This window comes from Amphibalanus amphitrite, unplaced genomic scaffold, assembly GCF_019059575.1.
Source record: "Amphibalanus amphitrite isolate SeventyFive unplaced genomic scaffold, NRLGWU_Aamphi_draft 001190F_arrow, whole genome shotgun sequence".
NCBI classification, from domain to species: Eukaryota; Metazoa; Arthropoda; class Thecostraca; order Balanomorpha; family Balanidae; genus Amphibalanus; species Amphibalanus amphitrite.
In genome coordinates, this window is record NW_024882684.1 from 62,238 (window position 1) to 87,570 (window position 25,333).

Consider the following 25,333-nt stretch of genomic DNA (forward strand, 5'->3'; position numbering starts at 1 on the left):
CTGGATGACTCGACTCGGTGGCGGTATGCTGTCTGTGATTAATTACCCACGGCACACAGACTGCCCGGCGCTACTGTTACGGTATACGCCCCTGGGTATACACCGCTCAGTTACTGAAACTATACGACAATCATATCGCAGGCCTCCTGAGCATGTTAATCGCTCCTTGAGCCACTGATATGATAAAAAGGTTACGCCATTCACAAATCCACCACTTCAGGTAAACAGCAGATAAGAAGCTTGTCAGCACACTGTTTTTAACTTTTAAACACAGACCAGTGTTCGCGGGCGCCGCCCGGTCTGTCTCGGCTGGAGGAGCTGACCGGCCGACACCCACCTTCTTTGAACTCGCGGAGCATAACGTCCAGCGTGACGTCCTCGAAGACGAACGACCACGGGTTCTGGTAGAAGTGGCACAGCGTCTTGATGGGCGTGCAGTCGTCCGGGTCGACAAACGCCATGTCCTTGGCCAGCATCACGGCCACGATGTTGGAGCGGTCGCCCTCGTACACCGGTATCCGCGAGTAGCCTGGGGCGGGGAGGGGCCGGGCGTCAGACGCAGGGCGGCACTGAGCCCCGCGGGAGGCAGCGCCGCCGGCCGACACACGGAATAGATCCCGGGAGCAAACAATGACAAAACACTACACTGTTACCAATGTTACATGCATTCGCTCACGCCAATCTGATCACTCAGCATTCATCGAGCGCCGAAGGGCGTATGGCTTCCGGCGCAGGTCGGATAAGGCGGCCGCGCTGGCGGTCGGCGGCAGGCCCGGCGCCCCACCGCCGCTCACCCTGCTCCATGATCTCTGAGATGGTCTGGTAGTCGAGGATGGCCACGTAGGGCAGCATGTAGACGTCTTCCAGCGGCGTCATCACGTCTGCCACCGTCTTGGCCTTCAGGTCCAGCGCGCCCACGATCATGTTCTGCTCCTCGTTCTCCAGACCCATGTCGTCCTTGTTGAGCTGCAGGGACACAAAGGTCACGGTCAGGTCAGGTCAGATCACGGCGGGTCAGATCACGGCCACCGTCAGGTTACAGCAATGAGGGTAGGCCGTTGGCCGTCGACCCGACCCCGGCGGCCAGCGGGCAGCACCGCGCAGTTTCGACCGGCGCCCCACCGCATAGGACCAGCTAAATTGTCTGGGTCTGTTTATAATCACGGAGAAATAATCCGAGAGTACAACGCCAATGATATACATACACTAAACAGGTTGGGCAGAGCCCTACTCCCGACTGGGCAGCATACACTGGGCAGAGCGGCACCCAAATCCAGGCCAGGCAGGCAGCAGGGCCCACACCACATATCAGTGGGAATCTCTCCAGTGCACAGTGGGGATTTTTCCGATCTAGCGCCTATTAATTCAAAAAATATTTTTTGGATTTTTGTTTATTTTTTGTGTCAGTAGAGCTAAGAAATGTCTGAATTTTTCATATATGGCATTGTTTTATCTGTATGTCCACAGCAAAACTAGGAAAAATGCGCCCAAAGTTCACACTCATGCGTGATTACTCAATGGGCTCAGCAAGGCCCGAAAGTATAGCTCAATTTCATTGTCCTGTCCTGTTGGTTTTAATCTTGCGAGGTCTTAAAGTTGCATATCGCCTGAAAGGCACCTTTATTAGGAATGGAATGGCAAACAGAAAGTATGCCACAACCTTACTAAGGTCACAAAAATGCCCTTTACAAAAAACCCTTACAGACACCATATTGAAGGAATGGTATTCTAAATAAATGTAGGAAATCAATAATGTTCTCCACACTTTTCCACTCCGAAATATATCCTATCGAATTCGCCACTTTCTTCTGCACAAGACAACGCCTAGTTTGGCTGCCGAAACTTGCCTGAACACGGAATATTCACATTAGAGTATCTTAACACCCCACTCGAGGAGCGCTAGGGCAAACAGCACGATATAGGTATGTTCCGGACATAGGCGAATTATTTTACTTCGTGATTTATATGATGCATATTTTCTGAGACACATTCATTAGGAATAGGATGACAAGCGTAAATTATACATACCATAACCTTATTAAAGGAAATAGTTCACTTTCACGAAATTATTTTTTTTGCAATGGATTTGTGATTTTTTATGTTCAAAATGATCAGCAAAGAAAATAAAACCTTTTTACAGCAAAAGATTATTTTCTATATTTTTGATATAGGAAGAACTTTTCAGTTTCTGTAAGGCACACGCGATCCAGTATGAAAAGAGCATGGGTCCCGAAAATTCTTCAGAAACTAAGAAATTATCGCGGCCACCGGCATTTGGGCGATCTGCTCGTGCTTTTGTTACTGGAGCACCTCACTGGAGCGAATTTCTGTAGAGTTCTCGTAGATAGTTTCTCTAGTTTCTGAAGAATTTTCGGGACCCATGCTCGTTTCATACTGGATGCGAATATATGCAAGGCACACATCCTCAACGCAAGACACATTTTTCGGGACGAGAAATAGAATATCTTTGCCTAGGGTGATCGTTGGGCTGTAAAAGCTCCTGATTTATGCTCGTCTCAGCCCAAGCTACGGAACTGCTATTCCAGTTCAAAACCCATGTTAAAATGTGAACTATTTCCTTTAACCATCGCACTTGTGGGGAGGGGGAGGGGGAAGGGGTCGGATAAAACCCCATGGTTTTCCGCAAATTACTCGCGCAAAAAGCGGCCGATCGCGCCGAAACTTTCGGTACCCTCGAGATCATCAATTTTACATCTAACCTAAAAATTTCATGACTCTGACCCAACTGACCTTTGACCTGTGGCATATTTCTCGAGACCATGTTTGGCCGGAATCGCGATTCGGCGTATGCCAGCTCACATTATCCGCGGTTTCCAGTCTTTTTGTGGTTTTAAACGTTCAAATATGTGAAATGATGTTGGTGCCATGCATAATGGTGGGAGTCAAGGTCACGTGAAGGTCAAGTCAAGGTCATTGACCTTTTGATGACCTTGGTTCACTTTTTCGAGTTTTACTTGTTTCTAGGGTAGTTTTTGGTGCTGATTTCGATTTTAGCAGCCATTTGAATATTTACGAAGTAGTTCTAGTGCCTTCGTTCCATGTTACGAAGCTATCAGTAGTAGGTGACACTTCTATGGATGGCCGGCAGGACGCCTACTAATTGATCTAACCTGACCTGACCCGACCTGGCCTAAATGCATAAAGACATCGTCTGTGATCAAAACTAACATGAAATTCGTGATCACTGATCAGCACCCCAAAATACCCCGTAACACCCTAACTTTGCGAAGTTTCAAGAGGTCTCGATTTCCCAACTTTAGTTGGGTCATTAAACTGACTTGGAAAGTCAGCTTATGACCTTGGACTTTGAAATTGGATATATTCGGCCTAATTTCGTCATAGGCAGCACGCTGGACTTTTCCGCGAAGCTCTAGCTTGATCAGGGGCCAAACGGCTGAGAGGGGGGTCCAATTGAACCCCCTATACTATGTTGATTATGCACATTTACAGGTAAAATTCTCACCAGGACACACCAGCCAACATCTGTGCACAATCTGGCTACAATTCTACCTATGGTTTGCCCTCTACGAATAAATACGTGCTAGATCGGAAAAATCCCCACTGTGCAGTGTCGCGGAAGACACCGCTATTACGCGGGCTGTAGTGTACGGCTTCTTTGTGCCACGGCCGGGGATCGCGGCCACCAGAGCCGGTCCGACGCCCGCGCCCCCATCGACCGTACCCACCAAAGGACACCGGAGCACACTGACACACGCACGCCGGCCGGCGGCTCCGTCCACCGACCGAGCGGCGGCATCAGCCCGTAAGGCTGGAGACCAGAAAACCCTCAGTCCTGCCTGGCCTATCTGAGCCGGGACGGGCGCGTTCTGCGGACTGCGTGGCGGTCCATCGTCGATCGATCAGCCGCTGCGGCCTCTGCCGATGGCAGTTTGAGCCGGAACACGTCGCCCGGCCCGCGTCATTGCCCTGATCGTGTCGGCGGCGGACTCCGGAGCCGGTCGGAAGTCGGACAGTGACCGGCAGTCCGCCGCGGGGCTTCCCCGGCCCCGGGCCAGGACAGCTCGGACGGACTGGAGCCGCATCACGCCAATACACACACCCAGGCGGGCGTGGGTGTGGGTGGGGCGTCCTCTCCCTCCCAATCTCTGCTGTGGCATCATCAGGTGACACGCGGCGCCTGCCAGCTGTTTGGACCGTCCTGCAGCCGCGGCAGTAGCGTTACCCGGCTCGCCATGGAGTCGGCCATCGACCGGCCGCCCACCGAGCGGCGGCGGCGCGCCCGGTCACGGTCACGGCCGCCGCCGCCGCTCTCAGTTTCGGCCGTGACGTCAGCGCCCTGGGGCTGGAGCGGGTGGCGGCCCGCAGCCGGCCGGGCCGGCCGCGGGTCGGAGGTGCTGGATGCGGGTCGTAGGCAGGTGTCCCAGTCACCCGCCGGTACGTCAGTCAGCGCTCCGGGCCGACGGTGACACCCCCTGCTGTCGGTGACGGCCGCTGACTGGCACCCGACCCCCGGCCCTGACTGCTCCGCCGGCAGCCGAGCCACACACACCGACAGGCGAACAGGCCGTGTTTACGGCGGAAGCTGGGCATCCGGCCAGGCCGCCCGCCCGCCCGACCGTCGGCGGTATTCTAAAATACCTGCCGTCGGTCGCGACGTGAGCGTTCTGCGGCTATTGGCGGCCGCGCCGATCGGCCGCCGACCGCTCGGCGCTCACAGGTGGCAGGCAGACCAGTAACGGCCAGCTAAACTGGGTCCCGACTGAACAACACCCGCCAGCTCGGCCTGGCGGCTGCTTCGCTGTAACTGTGGGACGGCTCACATCCCTTTCCGGGGTGTTTGGGTAACGTCCCTACCCATTATCTGCGTGTCTGCTTCCCTGTGCGTACGCCTAGGGGCGGGGCTCACATTATGGTTCACTATCTCGACTTGGTAAATCTACTTCCTTGCATCATGTGTCATTGCCCATCTATCTTTACAGGGACGTTCCCCCACTCCAATATCCCAGTCTGTAGCGGAGCATTGATTGCTAGATCGATCATATCATTGATACAACCATCGGCTACTTCTGGTAAAGTTCCGTTCTAATTCTAATCGCCCTTCTTTACGACGCACGACATCGTTGTTGCTTAGTTTTCTAGTTACAAATTAATATTTGGAGCCATATTGATAAAAAGCCACATAATTTGGGCTTAATGGCATTATCATAACACAAACGCACAGGATCGAGGGGGCGACAGCTCTCAGCAGCCGAACGGAGAGGGAATGGGCACTCCTGAGACAGCATCAACAAGGAATGGTTTGATCTCGTTGGCACACGGAGTGGGCGCCGAGTCTGTCGGGGGTCACCGAGACCGGCCGTTACACGTGGCCGCCTGGGGTCCGGGCTGCGCCGGTGACCGCGCGGTGACGACGGCGCCGGCCAGTCCACCTCCCCACCAGCCGGTCAGTGTGGGGAGCTGCTGCCGGGAGGTGCTCCCCGACCGGTCAGAGTGGGGAGCTGCTGCCGGGAGGTGCTCCCCGCCGGTCAGTGTGGGGATCTGCTGCCGGGGAGGTGCTCCCCGCCGGTCAGTGTGGGGAGCTGCTGCCGGGAGGTGCTCCCCGCCGGTCAGTGTGGGGAGCTGCTGCCGGGAGGTGCTCCCCGCCAGCCGGTCAGTGTGGGGAGCTGCTCCCCGCCGGTCAGTGTGGGGATCTGCTGCCGGGAGGTGCTCCCCGCCGGTCAGTGTGGGGAGCTGCTGCCGGGGAGGTGCTCCCCACCAGCCGGTCAGTGTGGGGAGCTGCTGCTCCCCGCCGGTCAGTGTGGGGAGCTGCTGCCGGGAGGTGCTCCCCGCCGGTCAGTGTGGGGATCTGCTGCCGGGGAGGTGCTCCCCGCCGGTCAGTGTGGGGAGCTGCTGACGGGGAGGTGCTCCCCGCCGGTCAGCTGACCGGGCGCTGACGGACCCCCACCGCCCGCCGTGACCGTCGCGGCCGTCTGGTGACCTTGGCTGCCGGCTGGCCGACCGCCAACAGCACGCGTATTGAACGGAACGGAGAGGGCGAGGCGGGCGAGGCCGCCGCCCGGCGCCTCTGTGGAGAAAGTCGCCGCACCGGCGCGGGCGGCACCACGTGACAGGACGGCCGGGGGTCCTCGGAGGACGGCCGGGGGTCCTCGGAGGACGGCCGGGGGGTCCTCGGAGGACAGCTAGGTCTTCCTGGAACACCAGCGGGCACTCAGAGGGCGGCGACAGTGGAAAGCACGGCCTCCGAAGGCCTCTCGCGGGGGACAGGGGTAGGTCACGAACTCCTAGTGGCGAGATATGAGAACCGTTCTCATTGGGACATACATAGCCGCTGGGGACCGTTTCCGGTGGTACATGTGTAGTTGGCGGGGACCGCTCTCAGAGGCACAGTCCGACCGCTCCCGGCGGTACGCTCCGGCTGCAGAGGGTTCGCGGTCCCAGTGCCCAGCCGGGGAGGCTGTCAGATCCCGGCACGGTGAAGCAGTCACGTGCCACAAACGGAAGCAGCACCACTGGTTGAAGTGGTGCTGGTGGTGCGCCCGATTTCCACACCCCAGCAGTAGCGCGTCCAGTCAATTCGGCGAATATGTACCGAGCCATATGCAAGTGTTCCCATTTCCCGGGTGACCCTGGCGAGGGAAATGGAGGTCGCGGCGCAACCGTTAGCCGGCGGCCGCCGACGCGCTTCCAGGAGGTCCGGGGTTGGACGGCGCCGCCGTCCCCCGCGCGGCGTCAGTCACTGCCAAATCGGCGCCGCGCCGGCCCGCGCAACAATGAGCCGCGCGTGTGATTTACATCGGGAGCGGAGCGCGGACGGGCCGAGTAACGGGTGACGGGCAGGCGGCGCCTCACGGCCGCCCCCAGGTACCGCAGTGGGTCACCCGGTACTGCGAGGGAGCCGGCCCGGAGCAGTCTGAGGCGCGCCGGCCGCCACCGGGTCGACGCCGCGGCCGCTCAGCGAGCCCCGACGAGCCGCCGGGGATTCGACATCGATTCGCGGCCCGATCAGGTCGGCCCGACACGACAGCGAAACAGGCGTCCCAAAATCACTACCAGCGGAAGGCAGATTAAACTATCGACCGATCAGACTGCTCTGCTGTGGAACTTTTGTGGAAGCTATCGGCTTCTACGCATGAACCTGTGCCACAGAATCAGCCTCAGGTGCACACAGACTGACGCGCGTTCCCTGACGGCCGAGTGCTGCGCGTCTCGTTCAGGATCGGTCCCGGCGCCGCCGGTCGGCCGGGCCGGGGCGGGGCGGGGCGGGGGGCGGGGGGCGTCCCGTCGGCTCGGTCCCGGCCGTACCACCCGCACTATCGAGCTGCGCCGTCGCCGGCGCGGCCCCACCGCGCGCCTCTCACAACACACCGACACGTCCCACGGCTGCAATCGGCGCAACCACCGTAATTCGGCACTCACGCCATACGGCAGCACACGTAATCATATCAACGCCACTGGGTCTGCGCTACAAGTGTCAACTGACACCTGATTTGGTCGAACTAGATAGGACGAATAAAAATAGGTGTTAAACACATAGCCCTCAACTGCTTCACGGAAGCAAATTTCTGCTGGCGCTGACAAAGGTTATCCAGACAACGTGCTGAGCTAGGGCCCCATCCAGACATCAATTAGACTTTAACCTTCGGGATCGGTCCCAGCGCCGCCGGTCGGTTCAGCAAGGTAAATTTGAAAGGAAAAATATATGTTGTTTCAATATACAGTTCTACATTGTTCGGTGATTGCTATCTTTACACGAACACAAATTCACCCTTTCAGCTATACCCAATGGATTTGCGGAGATACAGGCGAACTGTAACAACTGAAGATAACATTTGACAGGCTGATTGCGGTGACGCCGAAACGTTCATCGTGTATTTTAGGGACGGGAAAAGAACTGTTCTTTAGAATACGAGGCTTTGAAAGTTATCAGGATTTTGTTGGTGTGCGCGCTCGTCCATGTGGTTTGTCGCGGCGTTAGGTTGGGTGAGTGTGGGGAGGAGTAGATATCGGGCCACTTGCCTTGATGAGCTCCTTGAGCCGGTCGCGGTTGTAGGTGTTTCCGATCTCCTCGCCGAGCACCCGGTCCAGGATCAGCGAGATCGGGTAGCTGAGCGGCGACGTGACGATCATGAACAGCTTGGTCAGGTAGATGGTCTTGGCGCCGACGGCCAGGCCGTGGCGCGAGCACAGCGCCTGCGGCACGATCTCGCCGAATATGACGATGCCCAGGGTGGAGCCGATGACGGCCACGATGCCGGAGGTGAGCTCGTCCAGCAGGATGGTGAGTGACGAGTTGACGAGCACGTTACCGAGCAGCAGGGTGCAGAGCAGGTAGTTGCCGTGGTTGCGCACAGGGATGATGGTGCGCGCCCAGCCCTTCTCGCTGTCCGTGCCCGTGGACAGCACCAGCTTCAGCTCGGTGATGTTGAGCGCCATCAGGCCCAGGTTGAGTCCGGAGAACAGGCCCGACAAGCAGAGCAGCACCACCAGCAGCACCACATGCAGCGCCAGCGGCAGCAGCGGCGGGAACGTGCCGATAGCCAGGTACGGCTGAGAGCCCAGGTGGGTGTAGGGGCCGCCGCCGGCCGGCTGGCCGCACACGTAGAACCGCTCGGCGCCGCTGGGCAGCTGCGGCAACACCACCGTCAGCAGCCCCGACGTGCCGGCCGCATCCACCGACTTCAGCTGCAGCACGGACAGACAGACACCGAGCACCGGTTACAGACAGGAATGTGCCAACAGTACAGACCTACCGCGCGGGTTACACAGGGCAGAGAGATGTACCGCATCGCTTACAGACAGGACTGGACCAACAGTATAGACAGAGTTTACCGCACCGGTCAGTCGGGACCGCTCGGAGATACTGCAAGGTTACAGCTAGAACTTCATCGGTCCCGGACGGACCGACGGACCCACCTCGAACGCCACGGTGGTCTGGCTCTGCTCGCAGCTGGCGCCCGGCTCCAGCGCGTCGCCGGTGAACTTGAAGCGCAGCCCGTCGGCCAGGCCGGCGCCGAATAGGCGCAGCGTGGCCTCGCGGTCCTGCAGCACGCTGATGACGCCGTCCGAGCCCATGTCCGGCGGCTTGTAGGAGACCTCCACGCGCAGACCGGCCAGCACCGGGCCGGCGGCGGCGGCGGCAGGGTCCGGGCCGGCGGCCGTCAGCTCCGGGCCAGTGCCGGCGCCCGCCGCGGCAGTCTCCACCTGACGCCGCCGTCTGCAGCCAGACAGGTCAGGTCAGGGCAGGTCAGGTAGGGTAAGGTCAGGTTAGTTTACCTCAGGCACAGGTCAGATAAGGTCATGTTGGGTCAAGTCAGGTCGGTTAGACTGTCAGGTCTGGTCGGTTCGGATCATACACCGAGACAAGAGCACTTACAAGTCCGGAGCCACACAATAGCAGCGACTAATTCGAAATACTCCAAATTCAGTTAATGTCCTATTCTCTCATCGCTGACCAAAATTGTGAACTTCATGTTTCACAAAAAATATATCCACGGAATACGAGAAGGCTGTCGAGAAACATATTAATCCGTCGCCACGATATTTATTTGGGGAAAATTTAGCAAAATTTATCAAGGGATCCAAAGTTAAAGGTCCGGGATCATAGAGTCTGCGTAGCGCCACGATCCGAGACGTTCCGCAAAGCAGTCCGATCCCACGCAGTCGCGTTCGAACGGATCGGCTAGTATGACTGGTACAGACGAGTGTGATAAGTAATGCATGCATGATAGTTCTTCCGAAATAGGCGCGCAAGATCTACAAATTGTTTGTCGCCGCCGATATCAGCCACAATTGCTGCGTCACGCAGGGCACGGAGTAACAAGCAGAAATGATAAATTATATTGTGGTGTGGTTGAGACTGGAGAGTGGAGACTGTGCCATGCAGTGTGCACACGCACGCTAACCTATAATCAGGGTTTCAAGTGAGTTATGCCAACCAAGGACTCAAAGTTCCGCCGTGTTCCGCTAACAAGCGTGCGCTGGTTGTCCCGGGTCGGGCCATGTCAGATCTCCATCGGGGCATGTAAGAGGCCCAGACCCAGTGCACGTTCAGTCCTCCAGCGGGGTGATGTAATGCACAGATGTCCGCTGGCCGGTACACACCGCTGGCTCGGTGCGACCGGTAGTTAAAATTACCATGTGCCTATGGATACGGTTCTGAAAGAAACAGACGCCACCGGTACGACTACCGAGCCTCGCCTGGGTGACGGCGTGTCAGATGTGAACCGGTGCGTCCGACATACAACCCAACCCGTCTGAACACCGCGACGCCTGTCTGAGACCGAGCACGGGCGCCCAAACGGACCGATGGGGAAATCCTCCGTCCCCATAACCGCATGGAAATTTCGGTCCTAGCCAAGCGTGCCCAGCATAGGTTTGCTCGTAGCGCCAGCCCGCAGTGCCTGGCTCAAGAGTGCCCGGCGGCGCTGACCAATCGATAGGGGTCGTACACCGACACTGGACAGGCGGGCCGTGAGAGAGCGCGGTCAGGAGACGGCGCGGCGGCCGCCGCCAACAGCCTGGCGGTCACCGGGACACCAGACAACAAACGCAAACCAGTGGGACACCAGACAAACGCAAACCAGTGGGACACCAGACAACAAACGCAAACCAGCGGGACGCCAGACAACACACGCTGGGACACCAGACAACATACACCGGGACACCAGACAGCACACACCCGCCCACCGGGACACCAGACAACTAACGCAAACCAGCGGGACACCCAGACAGCACACACTGGGACACCAGGCAACATACACCCGCCCACCGGGACACCAGACAACAAACACAAGCCAGCGGGACGCCAGACAACACATTCTGGCCCAGTGGGACACAAGACAACACACACTGAGACACCAGACAACATACACCCGCCCACCGGGACACCAGGCAACACACACCGGCCCGGAGGGACACCAGTGACCAGACAACACACAACGGCCTAGTGGAACATTTTTGTCGTTGCAAATTACAAGTATGGTGTCAGTATTCATGCAATATGCAGCCTGGCACTTTTAATAAGCGCCTTGGTGACCGAAGGCAAGACTAAGGTCAAATTTTGAAGTCAAGGTTAATAATTATCAAAGCCCTAGTACTATTACTCATGGTTGGTGTAAAAAAAAAAACAATAAGGCGGGATGCATACATCACTTCGATTTCAGACACATAACTGCGAATATTAAAAGAACCTAGATCACAGACTTCTCTATAATGCTGCCAAACAAAAGAGGCAATGAAACCAGGACTGGATCGCGCCATGACCTAATCGGAGGAACACCAGCAGGTTGACCGACATGAACCAGCCGAGTCGCCGGCTGGCCCCTCCGAAACGGGCCAGGGTGGGACACAATCCACGCATCTGGGTCAGGTAAACAGTACATACAGCAGGCGAACAGGCCATAGAACAGGGGGTGGGGCCGGGGGGGGGGGCAGCGGCAGGCTCCGGCGACACGTCCGCTCGGCCCTGTCCAGTGTCCACTGCCCTGTGCGTATAGGGAACGGTGGACGGCCCTGTGCGTATAGGGATCGGTGGACGGCTGAAGACGGTAGGCGGTCGTGGACAAGGGGATATGATATAAGGCAAAACATAATATGCACTTAGCGCTATTATTCCAAAGTGATTAGCGGCAGAGGTGGAGATCTCGGGGGTCGGGGGGGGGGGGGGGTCAGGACCCCCTGAAAACGAATTACTGCTATGTAAGTCAATGGTACTGCATCCAGCCCGCCTCCATCTGCCCGGCCTGGACCCCCCCCCCCCTGACATTTTCACAGATCTCCACCCCTGATTAGCGGCATCGCCTGGTCCCGCAGTTGGAATCCCCATTCCGGTTCGTATAAGCGGAGGCGACGTCCAGAGAACGATGTCAAAAAGGTTCTGCTCTTCGAAATCTATGCATCAAAAAATGATAAAAAGTACATACTACATTTAGATCAGGTTTTAGTTTCAGCCAGCGCACTAGCCAGAGCAAATGACACATGGAAATGTCGGCTTGACATTTTCGCATTACTTACTGCACAGATAACAGTAGTACTGGATTGGAAACAGGATTCCGGTGGCTGCAGTAAGAGGCCGAAAACAGAACCGAATATTTCGTGCCCAGACTTTGATATCTCCTCTCACAGGCAACAAAAAATTATTGGTTTATGTGAATGAAACTTATAAACTTACTTATAAAGAAGCTATCTAGCCGTGCTCGTGTTTATTGATGCATTTTTTGCATAATGGCAACTTATTTTTCTAAACGTTGCTGGTTACACTTTCCTCACCGTGGTGAGGGCACGTATGCCACTGTTTTGATTATAATGATTTCCCACTCTCATCCACAAAAAGTTATTGTACATGGGAGTTTGATCTCTTTATTTACATTCTAATCGACACCAGTCCTGTCACAACGAACCATCCAAACGTCACAATTCAAACCAACGTCACAAAACACCCCTTCAAGTGTCACTTCGCCTCGCCTGCCCTCCCAATTTCATCAGCGATCTTACTTCCCCGCCTTACATCTTCTTGACCCTGTTGAGCTTTGGCCTCTTGTCGCTCCTCGATCGGGTTGCACCTGGGGTGCAACCCGATTGCCGCTGGGGTGTCTGCTTCCTGACTTTCGATGGACAGCACTGTCTTGAGTGTCTGCCTCACTTATCAGTTACCATGTTTCCACACTTTCCAGCAAATAGATTGAAAACCGTCGCATACATCTCTGGAAGGAGGCTCCTAAGGACGTCGTGGCTATCATTGCAAACGACTTCCGGTCAGTTCGACATCCCGGTTTACGACTATCTTCGTCACTTCTTGGTTGATCGCAGACCAGCAGCTGGTTCCTGTTAGCTTCCGTCTTCGGCAGCTGCCTCCAAATATGGCAGATCCTCACGGTGAGGTCGATGTCTTCCTCGTCTTTCTCCAGTCGTACTCTAGCGGCGTAGCCCCAAGATAGATCAGCAGGCTGGCGGAGGCACCGTACTTGTTACGCCTGGTGGCCGAGCGTGCCAAGGCGCCAGAGCTGTGTCCCAGGGAGGCCTTGGCGCTGTCATCCAGGTCCTCCATTTCAGTGGATTTCGCCACCGCGGCCACTGGCTCCTGGATGACAAGAGCACCATCCTGCTGTCGCTCCTGCTGTGATGCTGATGGTGCCACTCGAGCGGAGGCGTCGGCGGGGCTGAAACGTGACCAGTGACCACCATCTGAGGCCCTTAGTTCGACTTCGGAGTACCGCCTCATTCTCCAGGAACTGTCGGACACTCGGCCAGTTGTAGTTGCCACCTGATAGCTGACATTGTCATTCGTGAAGAACGCATCGGTCTGGTCCTTCCTAACCTGCTTCTGGTGTGAGTGGCGTGCGGATGCCACGGCTAGTTTTGCTGGCCGCTCGTGCACAGGGGGCATCGCGTAATCCACGCTGGTCAATACTGACAGGACTGCGCCGCTCTTGAGCCGACGGCGCTGTCTCTGTATGCCGGTGAGAAATGACCGATCATCTTCGAAATCTTCCTTTCTGAAATGCAGCTCACACATGCAGCGGAATAGTCCTGATTTCACTCAGCCCGGTCACGGCGACCCATGGCGCCAACTCACTGAGCCCGTAGAGATGTTTCGGTGAGAAAAGCGAATAGGTGGCATGTGAGACATCTCCTGTTTTAATCTTTTGTTCCTCTTGGTTCGTTGGGTTGTAGCCAGAACGGCAGTTTTTTACCGCTCATTCCCCTCCTCCATTGTTGATGTATCTATACGTATGTGAGGCTTTGCACCACACTTTGTTTTCAAAAGAAAACACCACGCATTGTGCCCTCTAAATAACCAAATTAAAAGTGAAATACTTTAATTTTTTAAGCAAATGAAAGTAACATTGGTAGCTTCGATTTTAAATGTAAACGACAAAACACAAAAATGACGATTTCTTGCAATACACAACATACAAATGATCCACCCAGCAGCACGCGAGAATCTCATTTTGGCGCCGTCGCATAAAAACATTCGGCCTCTTACTGCAACTGCCAATATTCTGTTTCCAATCCAGTACTACTGTTATCTGTGCTTACTGATATGTAGGCCCGCGCTCTGACCTGACCACAGGTGGCCAATACGCATCGCTATTTCCCGATCTCCGGTCTGATTCGCTCCATTCGGGGCGATCTGACAGCAGCGCCGAGCGGCGCGGCCACAGGCGGCGACAGGGGGCACGTGGCGGTTGGGTAACGCGTACCGAGCCGAGGACAGGCGACACGGGGCGGAGAGAAAGGCCTTGGCGGGCGCCGTGTCCCCCGGTACAGGCGTCCGGCCGGCCGGCGCCTGTCCTATATACCTGCACAGACCGACCGACCGGGCCGGACCGGGCCGTCTCACAGGGAGCACACGCCGGATACGGCCGACCGCAGCCACCGCCCGCACCCGGCGCGTGACACGGGACCAGGCGCGGAAACAGCGCGTAACAGGCGACAGGACAGGGCGCCCGGACAGGACGGGACGCAGGTGCGAGGCCGTCCCAGACCAGGCCAGGAGTCAGCGCGGGACATAGGACAGACGGCGCAGACGGCGCTGGGCGGGTCACACCCGCGGCTGGTGTTCTGGACGGCTGGTATACGCGCGCGTCGGGCGGCACCGTTATGAACAATGGCTCCCGACATCCTGCCTTCAGGAGAGGAAGAAGAAAAAAAATTGGATCGACACGAGTACGACAAAAGTCATAATGCTAAAATTGGTAGCCTGCAAACAGATTTGTCGAGGTCATTCACCAATCACACAAGGAACATACCACTCGCATCATTGGCTTCTCTCGTTTACTGGTTTACCTGAATTCGATATCAATCGCTGTGTCGCGTCTCGCGTGACAACACGTACACATAGCTGTACTCGTTTTTCGGCCAAACTATAGCTCCGAGAGAAATCGAGCGCGGAGTCCATCACAGAACTTCGAGATCGGTGACCTAAGGTTGACCCCGCGTTCGGAGTCTCTTGGACGACAAAGTCGAAGATTCTAAGTCATCCGGCCAATTCCTTTCCATAACCGCAGCCTAGCCCCCAATGACCTTGAACGGGATTGGCCGGACGACGTAGAATCTTCCTCGTTCGAGAGACTCCGAACGAGGATCATTGAGATAAAATTGAAAGGCGCCTCTTTTGGACGCACGTCATTCTAAACACTCTCAAACACCGACTTCCAAGTAAACATAACACACTGAACCGGAAAATGCACCCGTGACCGCTCCTGATGTCCCTTAGGTCATCTCAGGCTACAAAAGGTACCTATGCAACAGTTTTTTTCGCAAATAACTTTTGATAGAGGCATGTTAGAGCGATGAAAATACCTTAGATATGTTCAGCTTGACGATACGGATCGATTGATATCCAACACGACCTTTTCCAGTCAGGTCATGACCTTGATCTGCGGTCAAATTTTCAAGTTGACTTTTCAAGGGCAAAGTATAGTTCATTCGACGCGTCTTGACGAGAGGAACACGATGCCGGTAAAAGTGAGCTCGTGCAAGCTTTGAATCCAAAGTTATTGCAGAAAAAGCGTTTCAGCAACAATAATATGTTTCAACTTTGGCAGTTTTTGCACTCTGCAGGCGAAACCGTTGACCTTTGTGGTCAAATCTAAAGCCAGTGCACAGAAAGAGCGTTAACAGGGTTATCAAATGCGCTTTCCTGGGGCTTTGTAGCTGCATCCGTTTTCGAATTATACGCCAGTTTGTCGAAAATTGTCGAAATTTGACCTGGGTATTGACAAAATTTGACCTTCGATGGCCTCCGGCGACCTGACCTTAGACCTGACTTAATAACTGACGGAATTAATTTCGCCATTATTTTTGACGTTCTTTCAAACGGGTCTAATGGTGACCTTTAAATTAGATCACGTTACCTCACCATTACATTTATAAGCCATGGAGGAAAATGAAATATGAAAATGACTATTCTTTTTTTTTTGGGAGGGGGGGGGGTTAAAATGATAGAAAACTCTCAAAAGCAGATGAAATCGTGATTTCATGCAATTATTGTTTAACCTGATAGTACCTTTAACCTTTAAGTAAGTAGCCTTTAACTAAGTACCCTTTGCATTGTTGACCTTAGTAACGTCACGTGTAGTACGCCACTCAGGTCATCGGAGTTTTTCGTCGGCAGCTCGATCAAATTGGGCTGGCGAGTGGACAAGGCCACCACTAGATTCAGGAAGACCTGTCGAATCAAATGATATGCGATATGACCTCCTTCGACCAGCTCCATGATCTGGGAGACTGTGACCTTGCCACAGTCTCCACTGTGGTCGGACCTTGACCTGAGGTCAACACCCTAAGCTGACCTGTCCTAACCAAACAACACATCATTCGACGCGCATGGTCATGACAAACACGACTGTCCCAAAATTGCGGCTCTGTGACTATTTTTAGCGAAGTTGTTCACTAAAAACCGAGCCCCTGCAACTACCACCGGCCCCTGCCCGGCCTCAGAGGTCATCGGTTAACCGATACCTTATAATTGGGTACCAGTCGCTGCGTCTCATAACGGCGCGCCCGCACTGTAGTTATTTCCGCGAGACTCTCGCCTCCAGCTCAATTAGGGGCGAAACGCCGAGGAGGTCCACCACCTCATCCAATCCTCCTACGGGTCGATTGCAGAAAACCGATACAGTTCGGCCAGAGTAAATCGACCTACAAAAACTACATTTTATTTTGGAAGCGCCTTGACATGACAGGCGCAATGATACCAAAATAGGTAGTTCTTCTGCATAATTTTTCGCCCAAGATATTGACGAGAAACGAGAAGAGAAACCGCCCTTTTGGTCGTTCCCCTGACATCGCCATTTTCGCAGGTCAACAGTAATTGACATGAAATGTAATTGATACCATTAGCCGTGCCTCTGCCACTGCCACACTGCCAACCCGCTAAATCAGCCCGTGAAGCAAGAGCTCAATTATGAACGAAACGGCGAGGGATCGTAATCCCCCCCCCCCTACCCCCCCCCCCCACACACACTTTGGCCAAAGTATGTGTGGAAAACTGATGGGGCCGGCAGGGGTAGGTACTTAGAAGAGCTGTACCATCCACAGATACTTTCCCCAGCACTTTTCTCCAATTCATTAACACCTTCTAGGCCTTATGGTAAAACTGCTCAATCAATCAGGGTTTCCTCTCTGACATTTCCTGTCTAACTCTCTGCATTGTCCATTGTCCAATCACCAACTGATTGTGGGTAGTACAATAAGGTCTTGGAGGGAAGCCTTCCCAGTGGATCACAAAAATGCATGACATCTGGGGACAGGACTTGACATAGTCTGACATAGTCGGATTGACACTATCAGATCTTGATTGAGGCAACTGACCTTTTTTACTAGTGGTAGGCACATTCCATGATTCCGGTCACGGGTCATGGTGTATTCTACCATTTGAATTGAGCTCAGGTCAAAGAGATCATATGGCCACAGCTCTGTACAGCAGCCATTGCCAAAATGATACCTTCCAGCTGACTCAGTGACAGAAGTCTCACATTCCCAGAGGTACTGTTCCAGCAAACTGCAACTGGTCTGCCTGAAGGGGCAATGGTCCCAGCTTTCAATACTCCTCTAGAAGGTCTCAGGTTGATAAGTCCTCCAGTCATCCTCTAGAAATCCTCCAGCTTGTTTCAAAGATATGCTTAGGAGTAAGTGCTTACATCTTTCCAGCAATCCACAATTTGTACTACAATTACAGAGTTCAAACCTTTTAGCACAATATGAAATCCAGCCCCTATGTTGGTTACCTATCTGAAACATTTGATATCAGGAGTCATGCTGCACAATCTTACAGGGCAATCTTAAAGGATGCCTGTAAGCTGGAAGGGCCATGTGATTCCAAACAAAGGTGCAAAGGTATAGCTATAGATAACAGCTGTCAAATGAATGAAAACAGTGCATAATCATTTTATTATCTTAAATTCAATAAGTAGGTCAATATATCTTAGTTGTCCTTTGAAACCAGATACTTCACTGAGCTTAATTCCAAATAATAAATGGCTTGTTGGATGAGATATGTAGGTAAGAACAAGGTAAGGCTATTCAAATTCCTGGTCAGTCCTGAAAATGCTGCAAAGTTAATGCCTACAGCATGCACAACATACACTCATATCAGTTGATAGGCACCATATAAAGTAGCCTAGCTCACCTATGCCGTTCCAAAACAGTCGGGCGCACTGTGGTATCTCCGATTCATTTATGGAGACGTTTCTATTATTGGAAACGTTTCCAATTTTGACTACTCTTCTGTTCCAAAAATGGAAACGCTCGTTCCATAAATAGAAACGCTAACATGTCCGCACATACTTTCTTGCCAAGGGTGGCTGGATTTGATGTATAACAACTGTTTCGCGTAAAACAACCTCAGATACACCATAAGCACTTGTCTTCTTGCATGGAAAGCTGTCGTACGCATTCAAATTCACGTCTTTAAAATGCTCCTGAATCGTATCCATTTATGGAGACTTAGTTTCCAAAAATGGAAACGCCGATGTTCCAAAAATAGAAACGCTGAAGTTCAAATGTGTGCAAACTTAGCTTAAATGTGTTTTTAAAATTCACATGCAACTGAAAATTTGATGTTTTGGGACTGGTTTAGCATCTCGGCACTCGGCAGTTACCTTGGACGTCAGGTTCGATAATAATAAATTACGCGCCGCAACTTGAGCACATTCAAAAGTCAACTAAAACTAAGATTTCCTAGAAACTACTGGACAGATGTGGTCCAAAGTGGGCAATACATAAAGCGTAGATATCATCTCAATATATAAAATTAATATCAATGTTACACATGAACTAGAATGAATACATTCATCGTCAGAATACAACGGTATTTGGCGTGACGACGGTGCAGACCTTATTTCCATCCTGCTTTTTGCGTATTTGCACGGATATTTACATTGATCCGAGCCTACGATCACATTCAGCACATTTGAAATATCATAAAATGCCCACTTAAGTCTCCAAATAGGGCTTTGCAACAACTTTCATGCGATTTAATCCGATTTAATCAAAGATTGACGACCACCAGGCCGCTGGTACACCGGAAAATGCAGCGTGAAAATGAATGAAAATTTGAAGTTCCCGGTGATGTGGTTGTTCCAATCAATGGGCCAGTCTTTCAGTAGTCTGTTAAAAACGTTATTTTTTGTTCAAAACATTCATAAATGTTATTATTTTCTATTAGAAAAACGTGTGAATTTTTTTATCACGTCAACATGTTATAAGCATCGCCTCGTTCGTCAACTTTCGGTTTTTTGATCGGAAAGTCGGAGAACAGGAACATAAACTAGAATGCTGGCTGTCGATTGGTGGCATCCTGCGCATGCCAAATTGCACCAATCAATGCCCAGTTTGCTTTAAAGGTAGCGATGCACACAGCGTCTCCATTTATGGAACAGACCGTTTCTATTTTTGGAAACGGCGTATCCATTTTTGGAACATTGTTCCAAAAATGGAAACGTTTCCATAAATGGATCGGAAATACCACAGTGTGCCCGACTGAAAAAGTGAATAAACAATGCCACGCACCTTGAACTGTCGAGGTCATCGCTGCTGCACAGATGTCCTATGTCAATGACGGAATGTTTTCCAAGATGAATCCAGTCTAAATGTCCTTTCTCGCTGTCTGCCTCCCATGCACACAAGTGATATGATGTTGTGCAGCCACTTCGTCCAACCACCATTCCCTGTCCATTTCTCACATCACCAGAGGAAGCATTTCCAAATACACCATGAGTTCTCACTGGCACAGATTGAAGCTCACTTACTGAACAAATTTCTCCTTTGTTCTTCACACTTTCAGTCAATGCTAGCTGACGAAATTTCGGTGCAGCAAACTCCTCAGCAAAGAGTCTGATGTCGATGTCAGGTCCCAGGTCAAGGTCATCCGTACCGAGTTGGTGATGCTCGACCTCTCTGACCTGTTCATCCCGTGCTCCAAAAACTGCTTCTGACAATGATTCATCACTGAGTACCCTACCGCACGCGCTCCCTACGACCACAAAATACAAAAACCCACGTAACAATCCTATGCCGATCGCTCCTGTGACCGCGCGGGAGCAGACCTGACCCGTCAGCGCCATAACTGTCACTGAGCCACTGAGCTCCGGCGCCGGGAGCAGCATCAGCTGGCCGGAGAGCAGTGCGCAGGCGCGAGAGCAGACAACTGACGGACGGAAAGGGGGCGGGGCTGGCCGCTGGGGTACCTACACACGGGGCCTATCGGATGACCTTGGCTCAAACGGGACACATTTCGGAGTCCGGTCCGGTAGTTGGTTAATGGCTTCTTTGAAAATGGTTAAACGCAGTTCACACATGACCGTCAGTCTGTCGGTGTCGGGCCCGTCACCGTCGACCTGACGGCCTGCAGCCCGTCAAACGAAAGTTGAGATTTGGTAGCTCCCATTGGCTGCCACATGTTGTGACAGAAATGGCGCACCATTTTCGAGATGGACGCAGATGGGGGAAGGGGATGGGGGGGGGGGGTAGAAGCCGAGAAGTTAAAAATATTCTTTGAATTACAGAAATAAAATACCACGCTTTTACATTTTTATGTCAAACAATGCTGCAATTTTATTTTAACGAAAGACACATCGGTTCGCTTACTTAAAGCAGGGAGCGAATCTCAAGATATCGTGCCGTAATAAACACTTTCTTCTCGACAAATGGATAGAAAATGATATCAATTATCTTAAAAATGCATTTAAGCTTCATGCTGCATGATAACGTTCCTTTTCCTCTTCCTCCAACACGCAGACATTCAAACCGACGGGCCCGTCACCGTCAAAAGTTGAACATTGCTGAACTTTCCAAAGCGACGGCCGTCAGGTCCGGCGCCGGCGCAGTCAGCTGTTGCCGGCCGTCAAACGCTGCCGGTTCACACATGCCCGCGTATATATCTTTCCCGAGCGAAAAAAACAAACATTCCAGTTTTTTGGCGCTTTTGTTTCAATTGTGGTGGTTCTGTTCGAAGGCTCATACAGATGGTGTTTGCGCAAAATTTCTTACGGGAAATCACCGACTATTTAGTGTCGACAGCTGCATATTACCTTTTTGAACACGCCTCCATCACTGCTTGTTTATTGGCTGTCTGTTGTATTGGGCTGTGTTGCTGTATAGTGTATATACCGTGTGTTTTGCTGGGTGATTGTGATAATATTTTGATGATTAACCTTTTTATTCAGCGGTAGATAATTCTAAAAATCCCAGGGGGTGCTACAAACCCCTAATTATCCACCCCTGTTTTTTTATTTTAAGTTCCATCCAGTACCAGTATGAGTGTTTATGGCAATGGAAGGTAGGTGAAACATTTCATTATTGTAATTTTAATCTTTTGAGACATGAATTTCAACATTCTCTTGAGAGCCTGAGAGCATTCATGCCAAGGTTTCTGAGTCTGTTTCATGATAAAGAGACAATATTTATAATGGAGTCAACTTGTGGGTCAAGTCAGCAGAACTTGAACTTGATAAATGAGTACCTATGACATCACCTCTACACCTGTCGCCTCCTGTATTGTAGTGATGGCAGGTTCAATGCTGAGTCTCAGAATAATAGCCAGCGAGCGTATACTGTTGTTTTGTATTTCTATGCCCGATCGGCCCCAATGTCTTGCATTTCTAAATATTGAACTGTAATGAATGAGACGCTGTAATGAGGTACTGTAATGAAAAGACTGCCTCAGACTGCAAGGTTCTATTTAACCAAATATGACTGCATGTCTGCTACAGAATGAAACACTGACAAACACTGACACTGACATCAGGCACTGACAAAGTGAATGCACAAGAACGATAAGGACTTCTGGACTTCAGAGCAAGAGATACACCTGACGCTCAGGAACGCTGCTGTCACCACATATAGCATACAGCACCCGGTCGTGCCCATCATTAGCCTACAAGCCCCACCAGACGCTAACCGGCCACGATTTTCTGCATCGATTTTCTGCATCCCCTGCATCGTTCATCACAGATGGCTATAATTAGGATCTGAATGCCAAAATTCATGGGTAGGAAGTTGCTTTCAAGCACTGTCCAGCTCTCAAATGGGCGATAGCCACAACGCCCCCTGCAGTCGCACTAGTCTTAAAATTGATACATCCACTCTACTTACAGGCACGGTGTATATTCAACCCAAAATGCACATAAATATCACAACAAAACAAACCTATTCCCTGCATGACCATGTGAGTAGCACTCCCCGCTAGCTGCGCTTCAGTTTATCCCCGACCCGCTCCCTGACCGCCTGGAGGAGGCGGAGCTCGCTGTACACCGCCGCGGCCACCACGGCGGCCCCACAGAGCGCGCCCACAGCCACATGGGCGGCGGCGGAGCTGGGGTACAGCCAGCTCTCGGAGCCGGCTGCCAGCAGGCCGGCGGTCACCAGCGCGGCAGCCACGGCGGGCGGCGGGCGGAGACCGAGTAGCGGCGGCACGGACACCGCCGGCTCCAGCGGCAGACCGGCCACGAACCGGTAACTGGCGACACACGGGGCGGGGACAGGGTGAGAGAGGTACGGGACACTGTATCGGGCATCAGCGACACACGGGGTGGGGACAGGGTGAAAGGGGTACGGGACACTGCATCAAGCGCCAGCAACACACTGGACGGGGCGAGCGGGCAGCAGCAGCAGAAAATGGGACGAAGACATGATGGTTGAGAGTGGCACGGGGCACTGTATCGGGAACCAGCAGCATACGGGGAGGGGACGGGATGACAATTGAGAGGGGTGCAGGACACTATTGGGGACAGCAGACATTCGTATCAGTCGTGGACGGGTGAAGTAACGAGATCCAAGTATATCGAGATCGGCGATAAAGCGTGATATTGACTATCCATGACAGATTGGATAATGATGTAAATAATTAGACCAATTAGGACAAATCAAATCTATTCAAAAACACAAAAACTCACCAAACGTATATCCTGGTCAGCATATTGACGCAGTTGGCGAGGATAAATCCAACCCCGCCGAATAGCCTAGTAAAGATCCCTGTCGAGATGACGAATATCACAGATAGCAGCACCATCTTCCGGTTATACCTGAAACACCGGAAAACGCCACAACACCTGTCAAAGCGCCCGATAGTAGCGTTCCTAGCTTCACTTTATCGACACAACTGGCCAGCCTTTCTACTTCGCCTTTAGCCGCAAAAGGCAGTCTAACAACAAAAACCAACATGAGAACGTCATTTCCTAATCCGCTCAGCCTCTACCGACTAATTTACCTCACTCCTTACTAAGCCACCGACCATTTCCCGACTGCTTTCCATAAACCCTCCACGGCACTTACCCATTGATCTGTTCCTGGCGCATCACCGCGAACGTGTAGCACTCCAGCACTCCGTTCACCGCCAGTAGGAGCACGTAGGCGCACTGGGCGCGCAGCAAACTGACGGCCGGACCGGCGGCCAGCAGGGCGCCGCCGTACAGCCGCAGCAGCAGGGGGGGGGGGGGTAGCTCCAGCCGAACGTGACGGCAACCAGACCGAGCAGGCTCATGGCGCGCAGCAGGTCGTGCAGAACCCGGCCCGCCGCGGCAGACACCGGCTGCAGGGAGAGGGGGTAGGGTCAGACTCATAGCGCGGAGTAGGTCGTGTAGCACCCGGCCCGGCCCGCCACCGCAGACACCGGCTGGAGGGGGAGGGAGCTGTCAGGCACCGGCTGGAGGAGAGGTGCCAAACTGTCCCCTTCCAGTGACTGGCGAGAAGGGGAGAGATGGCCAGAAGGATAGAAGCTGGGCAATAAAACAAACCGAATGACAAAAAAGACACCAAGATGAAGATCACAACGACTGGCAGTAAGGACTTATAGCGGAGATGAAGAGTAGCTACGAGTATAATTGGCTAATATCAGAGGAGTGTGTGCTTACAGCTTTTTCGGCGCCTTACCGGGCATCGACACACTGTGGTCAACGTTACTGATATTTTCACCAAATGCCACTACTCCTCAGTAAAAAAAAACACAAAAAAAAACTAACATCAATCACCTCCTACCACACAATCAGCCACGTTGCCACCTACCTTTCCCCGTTCCACTGTGCGCGAGAAGTAGACGTAGGCGTTCTTCTCGACTGGCTGAAAGAGGAAGCGGGCCGCCAGGCTGCCCAGGTTGGCCACCACGTCGTACAGGCCCTGCTCGGAGAAGTCGAGCAGGTGGAAGGCGGTCATCAGGTAGCGCTCGCCCTCCGTCAGCAACTGCTTCAGCATTTTTCAGCAAATTCAGAGCAAAATTCAGCAAAATTAGCATTTTTCTTATGGAGTACACACTACAGTTCTGGTGAGAAAATAGCATATGTTCTACTTAGGAACTCAGACATTGGATGCATCACTGATGCATGATAGGAAAAAAGTAAAGGGTGCATACCTGACATTGATGATGCCCAGCACATCAGATGTAATATACCGGAGAATGACTGCATTTGTGATGAATGTGAACACTCAGTAGGTTATCTGAAAGACATTTGTAGGTATAGCTTCAGCATCAATATGTGCAACACAGACCATGCTATTCTGGGCCCTGTTTCACCGGTGATGGCAGCACGCTGCTATCACACGTGTCAAATTGGGTTTCCACGGAAACATCAGCAAACCATGACGCCGTCAATCTGTGTGATGTCATCAAACATTGCTGCCAACAGCTTCACGGTCGTGCGATCAAACACATCGCATTCAACGAAACAGCAACTCTGTTCCAAACGCAGCTCACAGATTACACGAAACGTCATAAGTGTGACCTCATCACATTACGTCAGCTCGCGCAATTTGATAGTAGCATGCTGCTATCAACGGTGAAACAGGGCCCTGGTCTCTGCAGCATATAGGTACCTACTTCATTGGTGGAAAATCCCAGGGGGTGCTACAAACCCCTAATTATCCACCCCTCTTTTTTATTTTAAGTTCCATCCAGTACCAATATGAGTGTTTATGGCTTGGAAGGTAGGTGAAACATTTCATTATTGTAATTTTAATCTTTTGAGACCTGAATTTCAACATTCTCTTGAGAGCCTGAGAGCATTCATGCCAAGGTTTCTGAGTCTGTTTCATGATAAAGAGACAATATTTATAATGGAGTCAACTTGTGGGTCTCTACCGCTGAATAAAAAGGTTAATCATCAGAATATTATCACAATCACCCAGCAACACACGGTATATACAGCAACACAGCCCAAATCCCAATACCACGGACAGCCAATAAACAAGCAGTGATGGAGGCGTGTTCAAAAAGTTAATATGCAGCTGTCGACACTAAATAGTCGGTGATTTTCCGTTAGAAATTTTGCGCAAACACCATCTGTATGAGCCTTCGAACAGAACCACCATAATTGAAACAAAAGCGCCAAAAAACTGGAATGTTTGTTTTTTTCGC

The 25,333-nt window shown here is 52.5% G+C and overlaps 2 protein-coding genes across 11 annotated transcripts in view; both read right to left on the reverse strand.

The window, feature by feature from the left end:
• The window catches only part of LOC122370959 (unextended protein-like), a 33,022-nt gene extending 12,187 nt beyond the window's left edge, over positions 1-20,835 (reverse strand). For 3 of the 4 annotated variants that reach the window (XM_043346953.1, XM_043346952.1, XM_043346951.1), the window contains exons 1-5: positions 19,498-20,224; positions 8,896-9,196; positions 7,999-8,664; positions 795-966; positions 338-529 (exon numbers count right to left, since the gene is read on the reverse strand). In XM_043346953.1, coding sequence (XP_043202888.1) covers positions 338-529; positions 795-966; positions 7,999-8,664; positions 8,896-9,196; positions 19,498-20,093 — 1,927 coding nt within the window. In that variant the 5' untranslated portion in view covers positions 20,094-20,224. Of the gene's footprint in view, positions 1-337; positions 530-794; positions 967-7,998; positions 8,665-8,895; positions 9,197-19,497; positions 20,225-20,574 lie in introns of those variants that run through there. The other variant, XM_043346954.1, reaches the window with a different exon arrangement.
• Positions 20,836-21,648: 813 nt separating this feature from the next.
• LOC122370960 (protein RFT1 homolog) lies at positions 21,649-25,311 on the reverse strand. Of its 7 annotated transcripts, none has more exons than XM_043346958.1 (6): positions 25,113-25,311; positions 24,332-24,417; positions 23,989-24,099; positions 23,260-23,515; positions 22,881-23,009; positions 21,649-22,444 (listed from the first exon to the last, which is right to left on the reverse strand). In XM_043346958.1, the coding sequence occupies exons 2-6, from the start codon at positions 24,384-24,386 to the stop codon at positions 22,171-22,173; spliced, it is 825 nt and encodes a 274-aa protein (XP_043202893.1). In that variant the 5' UTR covers positions 24,387-24,417; positions 25,113-25,311; the 3' UTR covers positions 21,649-22,170. The 7 variants fall into 7 exon arrangements, with proteins under 7 accessions (XP_043202893.1, XP_043202892.1, XP_043202894.1 ...); XM_043346957.1 differs by having other exon boundaries at positions 23,989-24,162; positions 25,154-25,302; XM_043346959.1 differs by having other exon boundaries at positions 25,122-25,144.
• Positions 25,312-25,333: the final 22 nt, after the last annotated feature.